This window comes from Thalassophryne amazonica, chromosome 13 (genome assembly GCF_902500255.1).
Source record: "Thalassophryne amazonica chromosome 13, fThaAma1.1, whole genome shotgun sequence".
NCBI lineage: Eukaryota > Metazoa > Chordata > Actinopteri > Batrachoidiformes > Batrachoididae > Thalassophryne > Thalassophryne amazonica.
Window position 1 is genome coordinate 70,743,784 of NC_047115.1, and position 18,061 is coordinate 70,761,844.

General features: G+C 41.4%; 1 protein-coding gene across 1 annotated transcript in view; it reads left to right on the forward strand.

The window, feature by feature from the left end:
• The window catches only part of si:ch73-105b23.6 (fibrillin-2), a 97,972-nt gene that overhangs the window by 34,833 nt on the left and 45,078 nt on the right, over window positions 1-18,061 (forward strand). The window contains exons 3-12 of the mRNA XM_034184393.1: window positions 1,141-1,263; window positions 1,402-3,384; window positions 8,448-8,581; window positions 9,727-9,891; window positions 10,320-10,499; window positions 10,951-11,551; window positions 13,526-13,675; window positions 13,955-14,172; window positions 17,357-17,432; window positions 17,604-17,894. Of these exons, the coding sequence (XP_034040284.1) occupies window positions 1,141-1,263; window positions 1,402-3,384; window positions 8,448-8,581; window positions 9,727-9,891; window positions 10,320-10,499; window positions 10,951-11,551; window positions 13,526-13,675; window positions 13,955-14,172; window positions 17,357-17,432; window positions 17,604-17,894 (3,921 nt within the window). The remainder of the gene's footprint in view (window positions 1-1,140; window positions 1,264-1,401; window positions 3,385-8,447; window positions 8,582-9,726; window positions 9,892-10,319; window positions 10,500-10,950; window positions 11,552-13,525; window positions 13,676-13,954; window positions 14,173-17,356; window positions 17,433-17,603; window positions 17,895-18,061) is intronic.

The following is an 18,061-nucleotide window of genomic DNA, read 5'->3' on the forward strand; positions in this document are numbered from 1 at the left end:
TTTTCCACCTTCTGACACATCATTAGATGATCATGATGATGCCAATCATGTTATACAGCCTGTCATCACTCATCAGTGCTGCCAACATGTCCGCTGCGCCATTCCAGCATGAAGTGAACACTTTCTCTTTTGGCTTTATTCTTTGGAATCTTTTTTTTTTTTTTTTTGATAATTTTTGTGATTTGTCTTAAATGTGGATGTATTTTGAAGGTTGTGTGTGGTCTGTTTTGGTGAATCCATGCTTTTTCTTTTATTCCATGTTGTAGGACTTGATTTGATGTGTAGATTTTTTTCTTTTTTCTTCATTAAATGTCAGACTAGATTGAACCATTTTGGCATTACAGCTAAGCAGTATGTTACTGTATAGCAAATGTATGTGGAGCCGGCAGTTCTTAAAAACTGAGTGCAAGAATTTAAGAAGGAGACTAGTGAGGAAGGCCACCAAGGCACCTCTGACAACTCCAAAGGGGTTACAGAGTTCTGCAGGTATGACCGGAGAAACTGCACACTGCAGCTTCTGCATTCTTTCAAACTTCCAGCTGAAATTTCAAGTGGCTTCCCTCAATCACCTCTGTCTTGTATGGTCAGTCACTCAGTTTTTGAGAGCTGCCCACTACAGGCACATTTAACATACGGTGCCATACACCTTGTATTTTTAAAGACAGATGTAAATGAAATTCAAGACATACTCAGTGACTTGGAAATGTTCAAGCATCCCTCCCTGAGTTGTTTAAAGAAAAGTGGCTGTAAACGTGATTATGTGACTTGTAAATACGCTTGTATTTATTACTTGTGGCCTCTAAAAAGTGGAGGGACTGTGTAAATGACTGTAACTCCAAAGTGCTTATTGATATTTTCTTAAACCCTTTGAATAAAGCTGACATTCCATTTTGGTGGGTTACAGAGAAGAAAATACAAAAATTGTGTTACTGTCCAAATACTTATGTACCTGTGACTGCACAGCAGTCAGATCTGTAGACAATACTGCTGTAGTGTTGGTGAGACCACTGCATGTTCTTCTCCATTTCTGAAACAGGTTTGATATGACTGCTGCCACTGTGTTTATATATTGGGCTGTAATGGGATGCTGTTCTGTCTCATTGTGTCCTTCTTCTACCTTTCTGTCCACTGCATATCCAGATGTGAATGAATGCATCACGGAGCCGAAGCAGTGCAGTAACTTTGCGCAGTGTGTGAACACAGTGGGGAGCCACCTCTGCTTCTGTCTCAGCGGCTTCACGGGTGATGGGAAAAACTGCTCAGGTAGGTATCTACACCTCTTCATACACATCTGCAGTATAGAGTGATTTATCACCCCCACAGGTGAACTCTGTTCGTCAGCTTTCTTTTAGCACGATTTGGGGGTTTTCCTGACACTGTTCCATTTTGGATAAATTATAGACATTGATGAGTGCCAAGTGGAAAACGGAGGATGCCATCCAGTTGCCAGCTGCACTAACACGCAAGGGTCTTTCAACTGTACCTGCCCACCTGGCACAGAGGGAACTGGATTTAACTGTCAGGATGTGAACGAGTGTGAGCAGAACCCCTGCAGTGCCCAGGCTTTGTGCCACAACACAAACGGATCCTACATCTGCCAATGCCACAACGGATTCCAGGGCGATGGCTTCCTTTGTGAAGATGAGGATGAATGTATCCTCCCGACACGCTGCAGTGAGAACATGACATGCATCAACACTGCTGGCTCTTACTCCTGCATGTGTATTTTGGACCTCGTGTATGATATAGGCACATGTGTTAGTGAAGACACTTGCCTGAATGCTAGTAGTATCTGCCACCCCTTTGCCAAGTGCCACACTGATCATGGCTCCTTCTACTGCCAGTGCAGGGATGGCTACCAAGGCAATGGTACTGAATGCTGGGACGTGGATGAGTGCACACAGTTATCTGATGACATCTGCCCTCCATTCTCCGACTGCAACAACAGCAATGGATCCTACAGCTGTGACTGCTGGGAAGGCTTTAAGGATAACGGAACACACTGTGAAGATGTGGATGAATGTTTTGCTGGAAACTACACCTGTCCTGACAACAGTACCTGCTCTAATGTGGAGGGGAACTACCGATGTCCCTGTGTGCTAGGTTTCTTTGCTAATGCCTCTCTGTGCTTAGATGTAGATGAGTGCTCCCTTGGCCACGTGCAGTGCCCTAACTTCTCCAGCTGTCTAAACAAAGTGGGATCTTTTGAGTGTCAGTGCTGGGAAGGTTATGAAAGAAACAATACTGAGTGTGAGGATATTGATGAGTGTCGACACAACTCCACCTGTCCTGAGTATAGCACGTGCATAAACAACAATGGCAGCTACCTGTGTCTTTGTGACTATGGCTTTTCCATGGTGGATAACTTGTGTGTGGATATTGATGAATGCAATGACAGTGAGACGGGGGAGCTTTGCAACAATGGGACATGTATGAATGTTATGGGCTCTTATTACTGTAAATGTGTTAAAGGATTCTGGAGTAACCTGACAGAGTGTGTGGATGTAGATGAATGTTCAAACACCTCCAGTTCTTCAGTATGTCAGCACCATTCCACGTGTGTTAACACCATTGGGTCTTACTTCTGCCCTTGCGATGACGGCTTCATTCTAAATAGAACCAAGTGTCAGGATGTGGACGAGTGTGGCACTCAAGATGACACCCCTTGCCCTGAGAACTCATTATGCAATAACACATTGGGGTCATTCTCATGTTCATGCCTTTTTGGCTATGCACCCATTAACTTGGGCTGTGAAGATGTAGATGAATGTGCAGATAACACAACCTGCCGCTCTGATCAGGTGTGCACCAACATGCCTGGAGCATACAATTGCTCTTGCCCAATGGGGTATCATGAGGCACACACCAATAAATGTGTTGACACCAATGAATGTGATAGTTCACCCTGCCATCCCATGGCTCATTGCTGGAACACCCCTGGTTCCTTTTTATGCTACTGCCCTCTGGGCTATACTGGAAATGGTACATGGTGCAAAGATGTTGACGAATGTATGGCCCTGAAGAACCCGTGCCACCACCACGCTCATTGCCACAACACTCCAGGGTCATTTACATGCCTGTGTACGCCAGGCTTTATGCCTGTTGGTCCGCTGTGTGTAGACTTTGATGAATGCCAACAGGACAACAGCCAGTGTCACCCCCATGCTACCTGCTCCAACCATGTGGGAAATTTTCAGTGCACATGCAACCAGGGCTGGAAGGCCACAAAACACAACGGACATGGAAAAGAAGGATGTGTGGACGTAGATGAGTGTGTGTCTCCGACAGCATGCCCAGGGAATACATCCTGTACCAACCAGCCAGGATCATTCAGCTGTTCTTGTTCCAAAAGCAGCACAATGTGCAGAGAGATGGATCTGAATGGTCAGCTTCTTTACTCATCACCTGCTAAGATTGTCCTTTATTGATGCCGGTAGTGTCGATATGTTTGTGTGTACATATTTGGATAAAAATCTACTCCCACAGCCACTTGTGGGGAGCATGCATTCTTTTGCGAAGGTTTTAGGCACCTTCAACGTTTGGAAGGGGAAACAATTTGCATTTTATGTCCCTCATTATAAGAAAAAGTGCTTTTTTGGCTTATGTAATTAAAAACAAAAATTAATTCTCAGTTTAAAGCTTCATTGGTACAGGAGAGTCAGACAACTCATGCTTGAAAATATATATTGCAACTGCAGCACGTACATTGAGTTTCACATCAAGGCTTCGACCTCATCAGTCCGCAGAGATGATTACATGTTATATTTGGGAGTGATGATTAGACATACACATGTCCTCTGGTTGCTGGGTTCAAGGTGGTGCTGACAGCAGGCAGCGATGGCAATGGAGCAGTGGTGGCGTTCACAAGCAGAGGGGAGAGGTCGGAAATCTGCATCTTAAATAGCCTGCCAAATTTGTAGGGAGTGTTTAGTAGAATGTGTGGAGAGCAGTGTTGTGAAAGTAACTTTGACAAGTTACTTTTTTAGTTACTTTTTTAGTTGCTTTATACAGGTGCTTTATGCAGTTACTTCATTAGCAGCTTTATGCAATTACTTTATTAGAATCTGCAGAAAACTTGCAACTAATAAGTAATGTAACTAATAAGGTAACGAGTAATCTAACTTGGTTACTCGTAAGATTGAGCAATCAGAAAAGTAACTAATCAGCAAAGTAACTAATAGTTACTTTTCTGAGTACTAAATCTTAAAAATAACCAAATTAGATTATGAGTAACTTTATTAATTACATTCAGCAGCTGCCGACAAGGTGTCCGCAGCTGCTAATGAAGTTACTGTAAGAAGTAACTGTAAAATATAACTGTATAGATTAACTAATGAAGTATCTTTCCAAAGTTAATTTCCCCAACACTGGTGGAGAGTGTGTGTAATATATTATATGGAGTATGAGGCATGTTAAGTGTAGGGGCAGTAAAGCAGCTCAAGTTGCCTGCTTGAATTAGCTCACGGTCTTGCTTTATTAAATACAACCCCACTTCTTTAGCAATTGCAGGATACTACTGAAAAGCAGTTCTGCATGTTAAAGCTGAAAAGTGTTACTTATTCATAGTTCATTCATAGCTTTTTCTCAAGAGCTAATATTTCATTTTGGGGATTCATATTAGGATATTGGTTTGGGATAGGCCAGGGTATTGCATGAAAACCAGACCAGTCATACAGCTCATATTTCATTTGCAATATTGAGAAATACAGTAGTGTTCAGAATAATAGTAGTGCTATGTGACTAAAAAGATTAATCCAGGTTTTGAGTATATTTCTTATTATTACATGGGAAACAAGGTACCAGTAGATTCAATAGATTCTCACAAATCCAACAAGACCAAGCATTCATGATATGCACACTCTTAAGGCTATGGAATTGGGCTATTAGTAAAAAAAAAAGTAGAAAAGGGGGTGTTCACAATAATAGTAGTGTGGCATTCAGTCAGTGAGTTTGTCAATTTTGTGGAACAAACAGGTGTGAATCAGGTGTCCCCTATTTAAGGATGAAGCCAGCACCTGTTGAACATGCTTTTCACTTTGAAAGCCTGAGGAAAATGGGATGTTCAAGACATTGTTCAGAAGAATAGCATAGTTTGATTAAAAAGTTGATTGGAGAGGGGAAAACTTATACGCAGGTGCAAAAAATTATAGGCTGTTCATCTACAATGATCTCCAAAGCTTTAAAATGGACAAAAAAAAAAAAAAAACAGAGACGCATGGAAGAAAACGGAAAACAACCATCAAAATGGATAGAAGAATAACCAGAATGGCAAAGGCTCACCCATTGATCAGCTCCAGGATGATCAAAGACAGTCTGGAGTTACCTGTAAGTGCTGTGACAGTTAGAAGACGCCTGTGTGAAGCTAATTTATTTGCAAGAATCCCCCGCAAGGTCCCACTGTTAAATAAAAGACGAGCAGAAGAGGTTAAAATTTGCCAAAGAACACATCAACTGGCCTAAAGAGAAATGGAGGAATATTTTGTGGACTGATGAGAGCAAAATTGTTCTTTTTGGGTCCAAGGGCCGCAGACAGTTTGTGAGATGACCCCCAAATTCTGAATTCAAGCCACAGTTCACTATGAAGCATGGTGGTGCAAGCATCATGATATGGGCATGTTTCTCCTACTATGGTGTTGGGCCTATATATCACATACCAGGTATCATGGATCAGTTTGGATATGTCAAAATACTTGAAGAGGTCATGTTGCCTTATGCTGAAGAGGACATGCCCTTGAAATGGGTGTTTCAACAAGACAATGACCCCAAGCACACTAGTAAACGAGCAAAATCTTGGTTCCAAATCAAGAAAATTAATGCCGCAGATGTGAAGTAATCATGAAAAACTGTGGTTATACAACTAAATACTAGTTTAGTGATTCACAGGATTGCTAAAAAAGCAGTTTGAACATAATTTGAGTTTGTAGCGTCAACAGCAGATGCTACTATTATTGTGAACACCCCCTTTTCTACTTTTTTTTTTTTTTACTAATATCCCAATTTCATAGCCTTGAGTGTGCATATCATGAATGCTTGGTCTTGTTGGATTTGTGAGAATCTATTGACTCTACTGGTACCGTGTTTCGCATGTAACAATAAGAAATATACTCAAAACCTGGATTAATCTTTTTAGTCACATAGCACTACTATTATTCTGAACACTACTGTAGGTCAGGATACTTAGGATAATGGTTACCAAAACTTTTCTCCCCATAAATCTCCTCCATGTAGCCATACCGAACCTGGGGAGGTTGGTGTGTGACGATATGTTACAACCCCCAAATTAGAAAACTAGTGTTTCGGAGTGCTCTGATAATATACATTCAGACTGTAATACTTTATGAACTTAAGCTTCTGAGTTTGAAAGATTAGGTAGATGGTTTAGCCAGGATTGCTTAACCTCGTCTTATAAGTGGATTTTCCTGTCACTTTCCCTATACCAGTGAAAATCCCAGTTATTACTGACTGTGAGAAAATTCAACATGAACCCATCCTATTATGATGTCATAAATTATGTCATGACATCACTCGGCTAGCACTGTAATATTTTACTGCTTAGCCAATTTGTAGAAATGATATATTTTTTCTTCAGGCACAATAGGTTTTCTTGAACCACGTGTATTTGTAAATGATACCAATGCACAGCCAAATTCATATACCAAAGATACCAAAGGCTTCATCAGGATATGTGACTAGTTGCACCTGGTGTGTAATTCATACGAAATATATGACTATGAAAATTTTCTTGACCATTGTGGCAAAAAGCAGCCAAATTCGTTTCGCCACATGGCATTTCTCTTAGTGTTCAGCTACAAGGCTAATAGGTAGCACTAGCCCAGCATTATGAGCTCATGCGCTTGTATTTATTTACTTTTAAGGCAATGCTTCAACGCATTGTATGGATATTCAACAAAAAGTAATCAAATATTTACTTGTGTAAAAAAAAAATATATCTCCAGTAAGGCCTCTTATCCCATAAATATCAAATGTAACGTCATAATGGTGAAAGCTCAAGAAGGATACACGAGCACACTGAGTAGCGCAGTCTCATTTGAGGGCAGGTGTGAAAGGGTTAAAATATGATGCATATGACGCAATAATCCTACATCTGGGACCAGCCCTTTCTTGAGTTTTTGGAGAAATTACACAGCAAACAAAGTGAAAATGCAAAGAAAAAGTGACGATGCAGTGGAAAGTGGACATGTGTTGCGGTTTGTTTATGACCCGGAGCTCAAATGTGTTGAGGTGGTTGTGCAGGCGAGAGAACGTAACTACTTTGGTTAGCTGTGTAGGCTAACACTTACCGACACGACCTCTCCCATTTGCCTTGGCTTCCCTTCTGGACTGAGAACTGAAAAAAAAAAACTGCACTTTTCGTGACTGATACGGTGATTGCAGCCGAAAACAAAACAGTACACCATTTATCAGTGTGAAGTTATGCTGTGTTAGTATTGTACAATGGGAGGCTGCCCCCAGAAGTGGTCAAATCCTGCAATATCACGCAGGGGTTCAAACGAGACTGTGCTGCCCTATTTCCCTTTGACATGGCAAAGCTGTGCACTGTGTATACAGTACATGACAATTTGGACATTTATAGTTACTTTATTTAAGGACCATGGCCCGGTTACATAAATCAGTCTAATCTTGTTTAGTCCAAGGCGTTCCCCTGGCTCCTTGAGTCAGGAGTCAAGGAGCCAGTTCAGATCGCTTCAACTTAATTAAAAATGATATACTATGGGGTTCTGGAAAAAAAGGAGAAACTATCAGGTTGGGTTGACAGGTTAGGCCGGACACAAATGCAGACAACAAGCTCTGTAAGTAAAAAACAGTTTACTAAAGCAGTAAATAGGGTCCACTACACAGTAAGGCAGTCCAACAAGAGTAACAAAACCAAAAACATCAGGCAAAAGTGTGGTCGAGGATACAGGCAGGTAGTCGTAACACACGTGAGGCAAACAGGTCGAGAATACACAAAACAGAGCTGGAGAGAAGGCACTAGGCGCATCAATCTGGCGAGAGAGTAAGGCAAAATGAGGAGCTTAAATAACCCCAGGTGCAGATTGGGAGCAGGTGTGCATGAAACGCACCAGAATGAGGGTGTGGACAGAGAGAGGGAAACACCCACCACCAAGAGTCAGCAGAGACAGACAAGAGAGAAAGGGACAGACAGACCCAAACAGGAAAAACCCAGCAAGAGAATAAACAAAACAGAAAGTAACTCTAAAAACGAATCAAAGCAAAGAAATAAAAGCAGACAAAACTCAAATCCTGACAGGACGAGGCTTTCCTGCTGATAATAAGTCATGCCTATTTGGTTTCTAAAATGGAAAATAAAGCAAAGGTGATTTGTAAATACTTTATGACCTAGTATCTTCTTCACTGGGGGCGCCATTGCTGACTAAATATTTGTTGTCTGTGTTGCTGGCTGACTATTTTTGCTCCTCCAACAGAGAGCACCCTGTTCCCTTTCGGATCTGAGGTTGGTGATAAAGCAGTAAAAGTGGACACAGAAGATGGAAATTCACCTTATATCTCTCCATCAATGGGAATCCCCGTCTTTGGAAAACTGCATGACAGAGTTTATGTAAGTTTCTCAACGCAGTTAATTATATTTTTTTATATGTATTTTATAATTTATGCCTTAAAGACCTCATACAGTCCACAGCTATCCCAAGGCCACATAATCCACTTTATTTTGTCATTTTAAAGTAATGGATAGTATTTGAAAATGATGGATTCAAATCTGCTGCAGAATATGTAAATGTCACTGATGAAGCAAAGAAGAAATGCTGCTGCATTCACTTTGTTCATGTAGTTCTGTCATTGTGAAATTATAAATACATGAGTTAAAAAATACGTCATAGTGTTGACATATGTCGTACTGTGCAAAGGTTTTAGACACCACAATTTTTGTTCAGTTATGGGTGAAAGGAAACTAAAATTTGAAATGTCTTTTAAAAAAGTGGCATTAATGAGAAAACAAAGGGTTTACTGCCGAGTATATGACTGGTGAATGATCACTCAATAAAAAAAAAAATTGTAGCTGCCTTGAAGCAGCTTTGTTGTGATTTTGTGCAATATAATTAAATTAAATTGAATTGTAAAAACTTAGAACAAATAGAACCCATTTTTCATGAAACCGCAGACACCAGGCAGATGTTTTTGCCCTGGTGGATGACCCAGGACATGCTGGAGGAATTATTTTTCTCATCTAGCTTGGTAACACACTCCCCCAGGAAGAGGAGTTGGCCGAGGAGAGGGAAGTGTTAAACATGGCCCAAGTAGAAGGTCACCCCTTTGAGTCTGGTCTGCTTGAGGTTTCTTCCTTAGAGGGAATTTTTCCTTACCACTGTTGCTCTGGGGGGTTGGTAAGGTTAGACCTTACTTGTGTGAAGCACCTTGAGGCAACCTTGTTGTGATTTGGCACTATATAAATAAATGAAAATGAAATGAAATGAAGTATGGCCTGTTCTGCTTGCTCTATTGTCATTGTGCCCCAGACTTGGATAACTGACAGAGAATGAAAGAATGAATAAATGATTGTACTCATTCATAACAGCACAGGTTTGGCCACAGAAAATACCCGCCTTATTTAGCTGTGGTGCCTTGCTCAGTGGTTCCCAGCCGTAATGTATACTGTAGAAGTTAAAATGAGTGACATCAAATGCAGGTGCCACATGCACATTGTTGTGTTTGTATATAATGTGCTATTTCCTGTGTTTTTGTCAGTTTTCTGACAATGGCCTTATCCAGTTTCAAACCAGCACTGAGAATGAGCAGTATCTGCTGCCGGCGCCGTGGGCAGAAGGTTTCCCTCTTCACTTGAATTTGACTCTGCTGGCAGTGTTCTGGGATGATGCTGACCTCACTCTGGGAGGTCAGCTGCACTATCAGGTGAGCCGTCATCAAGGCGGAACAGAAAACAGCCCAAGTTTTCTTCAGGATGAAAGCATGGCTTTTTATTTATTTATTTATTTGCTGTTATAAACGTGCATCTGCATGAAGAATTTAGTTACTGGAGTGGTGCCAAATATTTTTGCTTCATAAGAGATAACAGAATTTCTTTCCATTTGCAAAATGTCACTGAGAATAATGATTTAAAAGATTTCTTCTGGTAGAGAATCTATGAAGACAGATGGGATTTTTAATAGTTTTTAATGACTCATTGAAAATACTTAATAGCTTTAGGGGTCACTTATGGATAATCTTTACCCCTACTTTTTTTTTAACTTCTTTTGATACCTAATTCAGATGCGATGAAGAGTTGCACTTTGTAAGTGCCACTTTAATCACTGTGTGATCTTCTGTTGGAATTCTCCCAGGAATACCACAGAATGGATTTGACAGATGTCTACTCTCAGATCGTGTTTAATCGTACAGCAGACGACGTGACAAAGTTTGAGGAGAAGAGGAACAAGCCTGCTTTTATTCCTGAGTGGATCCTGAAGATCACATGGGACCATGTGATGCCTGTCTCCAACCAGAAGATCAACCTCTCAGAGGTACATTATTCACAGAGGTCCACTGAGGCTGTAGAATATCTTCATCAACTGCATTTTTATGAACTGATGTGTTTTTAAATTGTTATAAACCATATTATCCTGCATGAGTATTTACTTTTAGACTTAAAACCAAAAATGCGGAATAAAAATGTAGTAATACTTGTTCATATTTCTTGGTGTTCTTTTGTAATATGAGCCCTCCACAGCAGATTTAGTCTCTTTGCCAACATTTATAGATCTGTATTTGCTGCCACCTAGTGGTTGTACCAGAAACGTGCTGTCACTTGAAGGCTTTTGTATTGATTTTTTTTAAAAATTTAAATTAAATTAATGATGTTTCATGTAAACCTAAAACCCTGATTTTTTTTTAAGCTTAAACAAGCCTGCATAGTTAATCTGACCTTTACTACATTTGGTAACCACCATGTTTGTGATTTTATTTTGTTTTTAGACTAATACTTTCCAGTGTATCCTGGCCACAGATGGTGTTCGCTCCTTCGCGCTGTTGCGATACGGGGATATGAAGTGGGGTCCTGGTCAGAGGAAATACCACGATGCACTCATTGGCTACACAGATGGAGGACAGCGCACCCACCAGGAGATCACTGTCCCTCCAGAAAACCTTTTTGGTTTTGGGGGTAGATACAGGCCCCAGCAGGTCCAAGGGACAATGGGGAAGTTCGGCGAGTTGCTGTATGATTTAGCAGGACCTACAGATTCAAACTCAGATCCTGCTGTCAGATGCCAGGCATGGGCCACGAAGGAGCCGGATCCAGCAGAGTGGACAAAAGGGCTGCCTTCATGTCCGTGCACTCGTTCTCAGATTCTGAAGGACATGTCATTCATGCAAGAGATCCTGTCAATGGGACAGGTCTCCACTGAGGAGAAGCTGAGAAGTCAGCGCTGGGGCAGCAGCGGGGGTCATGTCTTCTGGTCCATCCTGTCCAACAGCTTTGGTTCAGGGAAGCGATGTGTGTATGAGCCAGAAGGTCCTCTGCAGGCGGGGTATAACGAACGATACTTCTCCAGACCTAAGACCTGGCAGCATCTTGGTAATATATGTTTGACTAACCCTATGGTCATTTTTGCTACAAGTGACAGAGGTGAAACATTACCTGCCATTTGTTTTCAATCTGCGTGCACGTTATGCAGCGACAATAAACAATGGCCGCTATGCTGCCAGATAGTTTATTTTCTGCAAATGCTGAGCGATGCGACAGGATGACTGCCAATCTGACTAAAAAGGCAGATGACGTCAGCTGGTTACTCGCTTGAACAGAACAATCCAAGATGGTGGAATATGCTCTTAAACAGCTGTATTTCTGTATAAATGTCATATGTTTGGCATTTTTTCCTCATATATTTTGGAAAGGTTAGCAAGAAATCAAAACTTTTAAATCTATAAACATTGTTTTTGGAACCAGATAATATTTGTGACGTGATTTACAAGGAATCTTATGCAGATGTTTGCATGCTAAATACCGATCGATACAGGAATGTCGGTGAAAGACTTTGAACTAAAAAAAGTGAACTTTTGATTCCGTTAAGCAGTCAAGCGTCGAATAAAAACTCATAGTGACAGTGTTGAGTTTTGAAGTAATTATGACCTGGCTATGCTCTGGGAAGTCCCATCAAGTGAAAAACACCAACTGTTTATCTCCCTAATTTGTAGTTAATGTGACCGTAGGATCAGTATTATTACTAGAATTCTCCGTAAATGTAGTGCTGATGTACTCAGCCAGTTAAGAGACTCATTAAGTTCTGTAATACACAGAATGTCATTGTTTGGCTTTCCGTCTTCATAAGCTGGCTTATACAACTTTTTAAAACATGTAAACAACATATGCATTCAGGTCCATAGGTATTTAGACAGTGTTACGATTATGTAATTTAGCTTCTGTGCATCACCACAATGCTGAAATGAAACAATACATAATTGTGGTGTAGACTTTAATATTTAATTCTAGGGGTTTAACGAAAATGTCACATTAACCATGTAAGAATTACCACTGTTTTTATACACACTCCTCCCAGTTTTCATACAAGAAAACACATCAAATAAATGGTAAATGGACTGCATTTATATAGCGCTTTTCCATCTGCATCAGACGCTCAAAGTACTTTACAGTAATGCGTCACATTCATCACGATGTCAGGGTGCTGCCACACAAGGTGCTCACTACACAGCGGGAGCAACTAGGGGATTAAGGACCTTGCCCAAGGGCCCTTAGTGATTTTCCGGTCAGGCTGGGATTAGAACCAAGGATCCTCTCGTCTCAAGCCCAACAGCTTAACAACTAGACCATCACCACCCCGAGGTTTGAGTCTTCTATGTGCTGATGGCAAAATATAGCTGAGAACTAATGGCTAAATCCTTTGAATTAAAGACTGTCCATGGTTGACACGTAATACTTAGATCATAGATTCCACCCGGGGAGTAAATAGGCTGTTTTAGTTTAAAAAAATTGTTTTGTGTATTTGTTTGTATGTTAATATGGATGAATTAGCAATATAGTGTAAGAAGAAAGTGAAGTTTATATTTATTTATTTTTAGTTTTCTGACATCCATTAGTTGAGAATGTTTCATAACAAATTATTTATATTGGAAAAACTAACTAAAACAGCTATAGAAGTATTGTTCGATAGCTGCACATGTATTTTTGCAAATAGGTGTTGGTCTCCAGTTTTTGGTCTCCAGAAGGGGTGATGCTGGTGGTGCACGAATTAGAAAAGCCTCCCACTCCTACCACTCCTGGCTTCACTCACCTTCTTCAGACAGTTAATGGGGTTGTAACTCATTTTTCCCCTCAAACGCTCCAGCTTGTATATTTTCCCAGAATAGGACTTTTGGGTATAAAAAGGTTGCGTGACATCTAGTTAAGGTTTGAGTTCAAGTTTATGCCTGACACAGGATTATACTCAGGATAATACAGAGGTCACTTTGTACTTTCTGATTACAAAACAGTCTGACAACACTCATCCACTAATGTGTGCTACTGTGAATTTTGGGGACTTTTCTCTCTTAGATGAAGATCTTCTGCCATTCCAGTGGTGTTGCATTGAGTCTCCTTTATGCCAGCTTTACCTCAACAAGAGACCTGTGGATCGTTGCCAAGGGTACAGTTGGGCCAGTCCTGAAAGCTCCACCAGAGCCGAGCAGAGGAGACGCGGTGTAGGTGAGAGACTTATCTTTAAATAAAAAGTGAGAGTAAAAATCCAACCAAACAAAAGCACTTAATTACTTGCAAATGTCAGGCGAGTCATCAGCATACGACAATTTACAGCTCACCTTGTTTTAAAGCGACTCAAACTCTTAATTTCAAAAGTATATACTGCATATTCTCCCACATGTATTCTCAGAAAATCTGCAGTACTTTTAAATATGGACAACAAAAGTGTGATGCATTTAAACTGTTTGTTTTTTTCCACACACTGTGTCTATGTTCCCTTTGCAGCAATGGTGTACGGCAGCCTCCATTTCGTGACCTTCGATGGGAGTGAGTACTCCTTCAAGGCCCTGGGAGAGTATGTGATCGTGCGGCTCTCCTCCAACACCGGCTATAATATCTTCACCCTGCAAGGTCAGACCGACAAACTCCAAACAGATACAGGGGCGATCATTGAAGTCCCGGCGGTAGTGCGCATGGCTGCCTTTCACCAAGGCATTGGCAAGGTCAGGATGTTTGTGTGCACGCCTGTCTGTTTGAGAAAAGAAGACAAATATGAGTGTGTGCATGTCAAGTGTACTGAAAGGAAAGGTGTGTTTTCTGCAGGATGGGCATCAAATGGAACAAACATCTATGCTCCATTTAGCTGTGCTTGAATACTGGAGTAGTGCACCTCACTATAAAAATCACTTTACAAGATGTATTGTCATATATCCACAATTTTAATACTTGTTATTTTAAACAGGTACAATTATGCACATTGTTATAAATGTCCCATAAATACTGAAGTGAATTTTTTGACCTGTTCAAAATGTCAAATGTTACAAAATCTTTTGGGCCACATGTTGTTCTTGTTCCACTAATAAAATAAAAGATGTGACAAATTTTACTGCAATCGAACAGTGTTTAGGAGTTCCACAACAAAGCAACAATTTTCCCCATCAAGGAACACCTGGGATGAGCTGACTCATGAGGTTGCTGGACAAAGGCATTTTGTGATGCAGATATCTTGCAGGAAAATGATGGTTCAAGTCTTAAATGTCCTGCTGCTACCTTTCTTACTGTGTGGATGTTAACCAGTGATTGAAGTCAGATGTCTTTGGTACTAGGTCTCTTTGGAGGATTCTTAGGTACCACTGGAAAGACAGATACTTAGTAGGGCTAAGATGAGGAGTACCACTTGTATTGTCAGAGAGCGTCAGCTTCAACATTTTGGTCAAATGTGGACGACTCCTTGGGCTTCTCCAGCTGGTGCAATCCTCAACACTACAGCTGCATCACGCCGGGAGAAATACACCACAAGGCCAAAATGTCGTAGCTGGCGTTTCCACACAACACAAGTCATAAGTAACCATATGTTTGACACAAAGTCATTCCAGTGGTACCCAAGGATTGATTGTCTGAAGTGACCTAGTATCAAAAACATCTTGTCACTGCCTTAGGTCTTTTAGGGCTTGATTTACTCTGCTCCCAGATAATAAATAGCGCTAAATTGGTTTAGCAGTCCAAACTTTTGCATCTTAGGGTGCGGACAGCTTTGCTGGCGATTTAACTAAGTAAATCTGTAAATGAGGCTTTTGCTTGTGTTTATGAACATAAGCACAAAATGAAATTAAATCAGTCATGCAAGTTAAATTACTGGATGCAGGTACAAGTCACCTGTTTATCCAGACCTGCAGGCTGTTCCGTGTATGCACCACTCTCACTGTAAACGAGAATTTCCTCTAATCCACACGTGAACTTCTTTTAAATAATTTCCCAGATTAGGAGTACCTTCACTTGCAGTATTGCACCTTGTGCTTTGTTACACCTCCGTTGGAAGTCTCACAGGACAAGTCTGAACATGCCCAGCTGTTAAACAATTTCTCGGATACTCACTCGACTGAATCTTACGAATGGTTATCAACACGGAGCTGTTTTTCTGTGGCGCCGTGTGATGAGCGGCTGCGTGCCGACGCCCAAATCCGCACGTCTTTCATTACAAAATCTCCTTTAACAGTGGAATGTCCAGATAAACTGCTGATCCCGACCTCTTCTGAAACTTCTCTGTTCTCTCACGACATCCTGGGTCAACAGAGGCTTAAATTTGGAAGTTTTCAGCTCGAAACAGGCTGACGACGGCGGCTCGGGGCGCGGTGCGCCGTCTGGCACCGTGGGCTGTCCTTAAAGCGATAGTAACACTCCTTAATCTCTCATCAGCCGTTAAAATTTTCACCGAAAACCGTGCCTTACAGTTTCTGAAAAAATTTTGATCAAGCAAAGCGCCAGTCTCTCAGGAAGTTCTCAGACAAAGGAATTCCGACGGGAGGGGTGGACCAGTGCTCACTCAAAGCCTGCCCACAGGCGAATGACGCAACCGACAGGCGTGAAAAAACTTACGCATGCGCACGAGGGTTCAAGCTTGTCTGATGTAATCGCACATGATTCAAATCCATATAGTTTTTGAAAAAAATAAAAAGGTCGGTTTCTTTTGTAATAGACCTCGTATATTTACATGCTGGCAATAAAAAATAAATAAAAGAAAAAGAAAACAATCTCTGCCGCTGATTGCATCTGTAGTTTGTGAGTTCGAAACATTGGCGTTAACTGATTGCCCTGGACAGCCTGCTGTTTCAGATTGCCATTCATTGTAAACAGTGGGCTTATTTAACTTTATTTTGTGATAGTTTATTTAAGAATTAATGTTTCTATGTGTAACAGGTAGACCAAAAACAGACAGACATACTGTATCAGTGTCTGTGTGGGACATTATGGCTGTGCTCTGGGGATGACCAGAGGCTTGACCATGCTCATGCACTGCCTATTACAACAAACAGACATATAAAAACTATTTTTAATTTTAATTTAATTCTTGTTTTTGAGAAATGGAACATGTGCACTAAGACAAGGCATAAACATTGCTAAACACCTCTGTCCGGTGAATCCTTGACTCCATGAGCTCTTCTCCGGTGTCGCTCGATCTCAAAGGCCGAGGACCCAGAAACATAAATCAGGATAAGAGCGTCTCTGCATGTTTGACAGTTTCACAACATACAGATACACTTCTTATGCTCGAGTCCAGGAAGTCACCGAATGCCTGGATCTCGGTGTTGATCCAATACAGTTGGAAAGCCAGGTTCTCCGATTCCACACTGAGCTTCTCAAGTGTTGCAATTAAGGCATCCATTGGTTCTGCAAAGATCACAGCATCACATGCGAAGTTAAGGTGACTAAAAGGGTTTCCTTTCAACAAAGGTACCGAAGCCGCCGGTTTCCGCCACCCTACCCAACATACATTCCCTGCAAGCACCGAGTGTAGGAGCAGAGCACATACTGACAAACGCCAGTGTTTCATGGGAAAAATTCAGAGTTTCTGCTTCAGTACCACAGTACCAAGGTGGCCATCCGTGACACCATTTCTGATTCTGATTTACCTCTAGACAGCGGTCACAGTAACTGTGTATAGGCCACCTATGCTATCCACCAACTTCTTGGGGATCCCACAAACTCCCATGATGTCCCACAGAGAGCAGCCTGGTCAACCAAATCAAAGGCTTTACAAAAATCAAAGAAGCACTGCTGATATCATATCACCTGGCTGTGGCAGATTGATGGCTACTTTTGGGAGGTGGGGATGGACCAGTGGTCTGTCTGGGTGGTTGACAGTCAGACCTGACCTGACCTAAACACGGATATTCATGTTCTTTTCAGATTGAATGGCATTGTGCAGAGAAAAGAGACAGACTGCAGGTTTTTGTGAACGATGATGAGCTCTCAGTCACTGTTGGTAATTATTAAAACACACCTCTGACATATACATGATACTGAAGAAGAGATAAAAAAAAGGGCACTGTAATGAAGCAACCATTTGAAAAACACAACTCTGGTGTATCCACTGATCTAAAAGCTGTCTGTTTACAGTTACTGTCTTGCCTCTTTGACCCGTCCCTCTTTTCAGGTGTAGTCCACATGGGTAAGGAGGGCTTCGCTGTCCGCTGTCTGTCACTGAGTGGCTGTGCTGCAGTGTATGCCAGCGGTCTGCATGTGAACGTGTGGTGCGTTTTAGGCAGCAATCAGCTGGGCTGCATGGTGGAGGTTCCACAGGCCTTTCACAACCGCACTGTTGGTCTCATGGGCCACTGGAGCTCCAACAAAACTGATGATTTCCTCATGTCTAATGGCAAGATCGTACAGTCACCTGATCTCAGTGTTCCCTCAGAAGAGAGACTGCATGACTTTGGCCTGTCTTGTGAGTTCATTTTTGTTTGTTTTTTTCATTGCTGTACCTTGCTGCCTTTGCTTGTCTGTTTGCAGGAGAATTCAAGGAGTTCTTTTTTTTAGCCAAGCTCAGTAAAACTGGCTGGAATGATCAGTCTTTCTTCTTACTAGTGGAAGAAACCATTAGTTTCAGCTTTG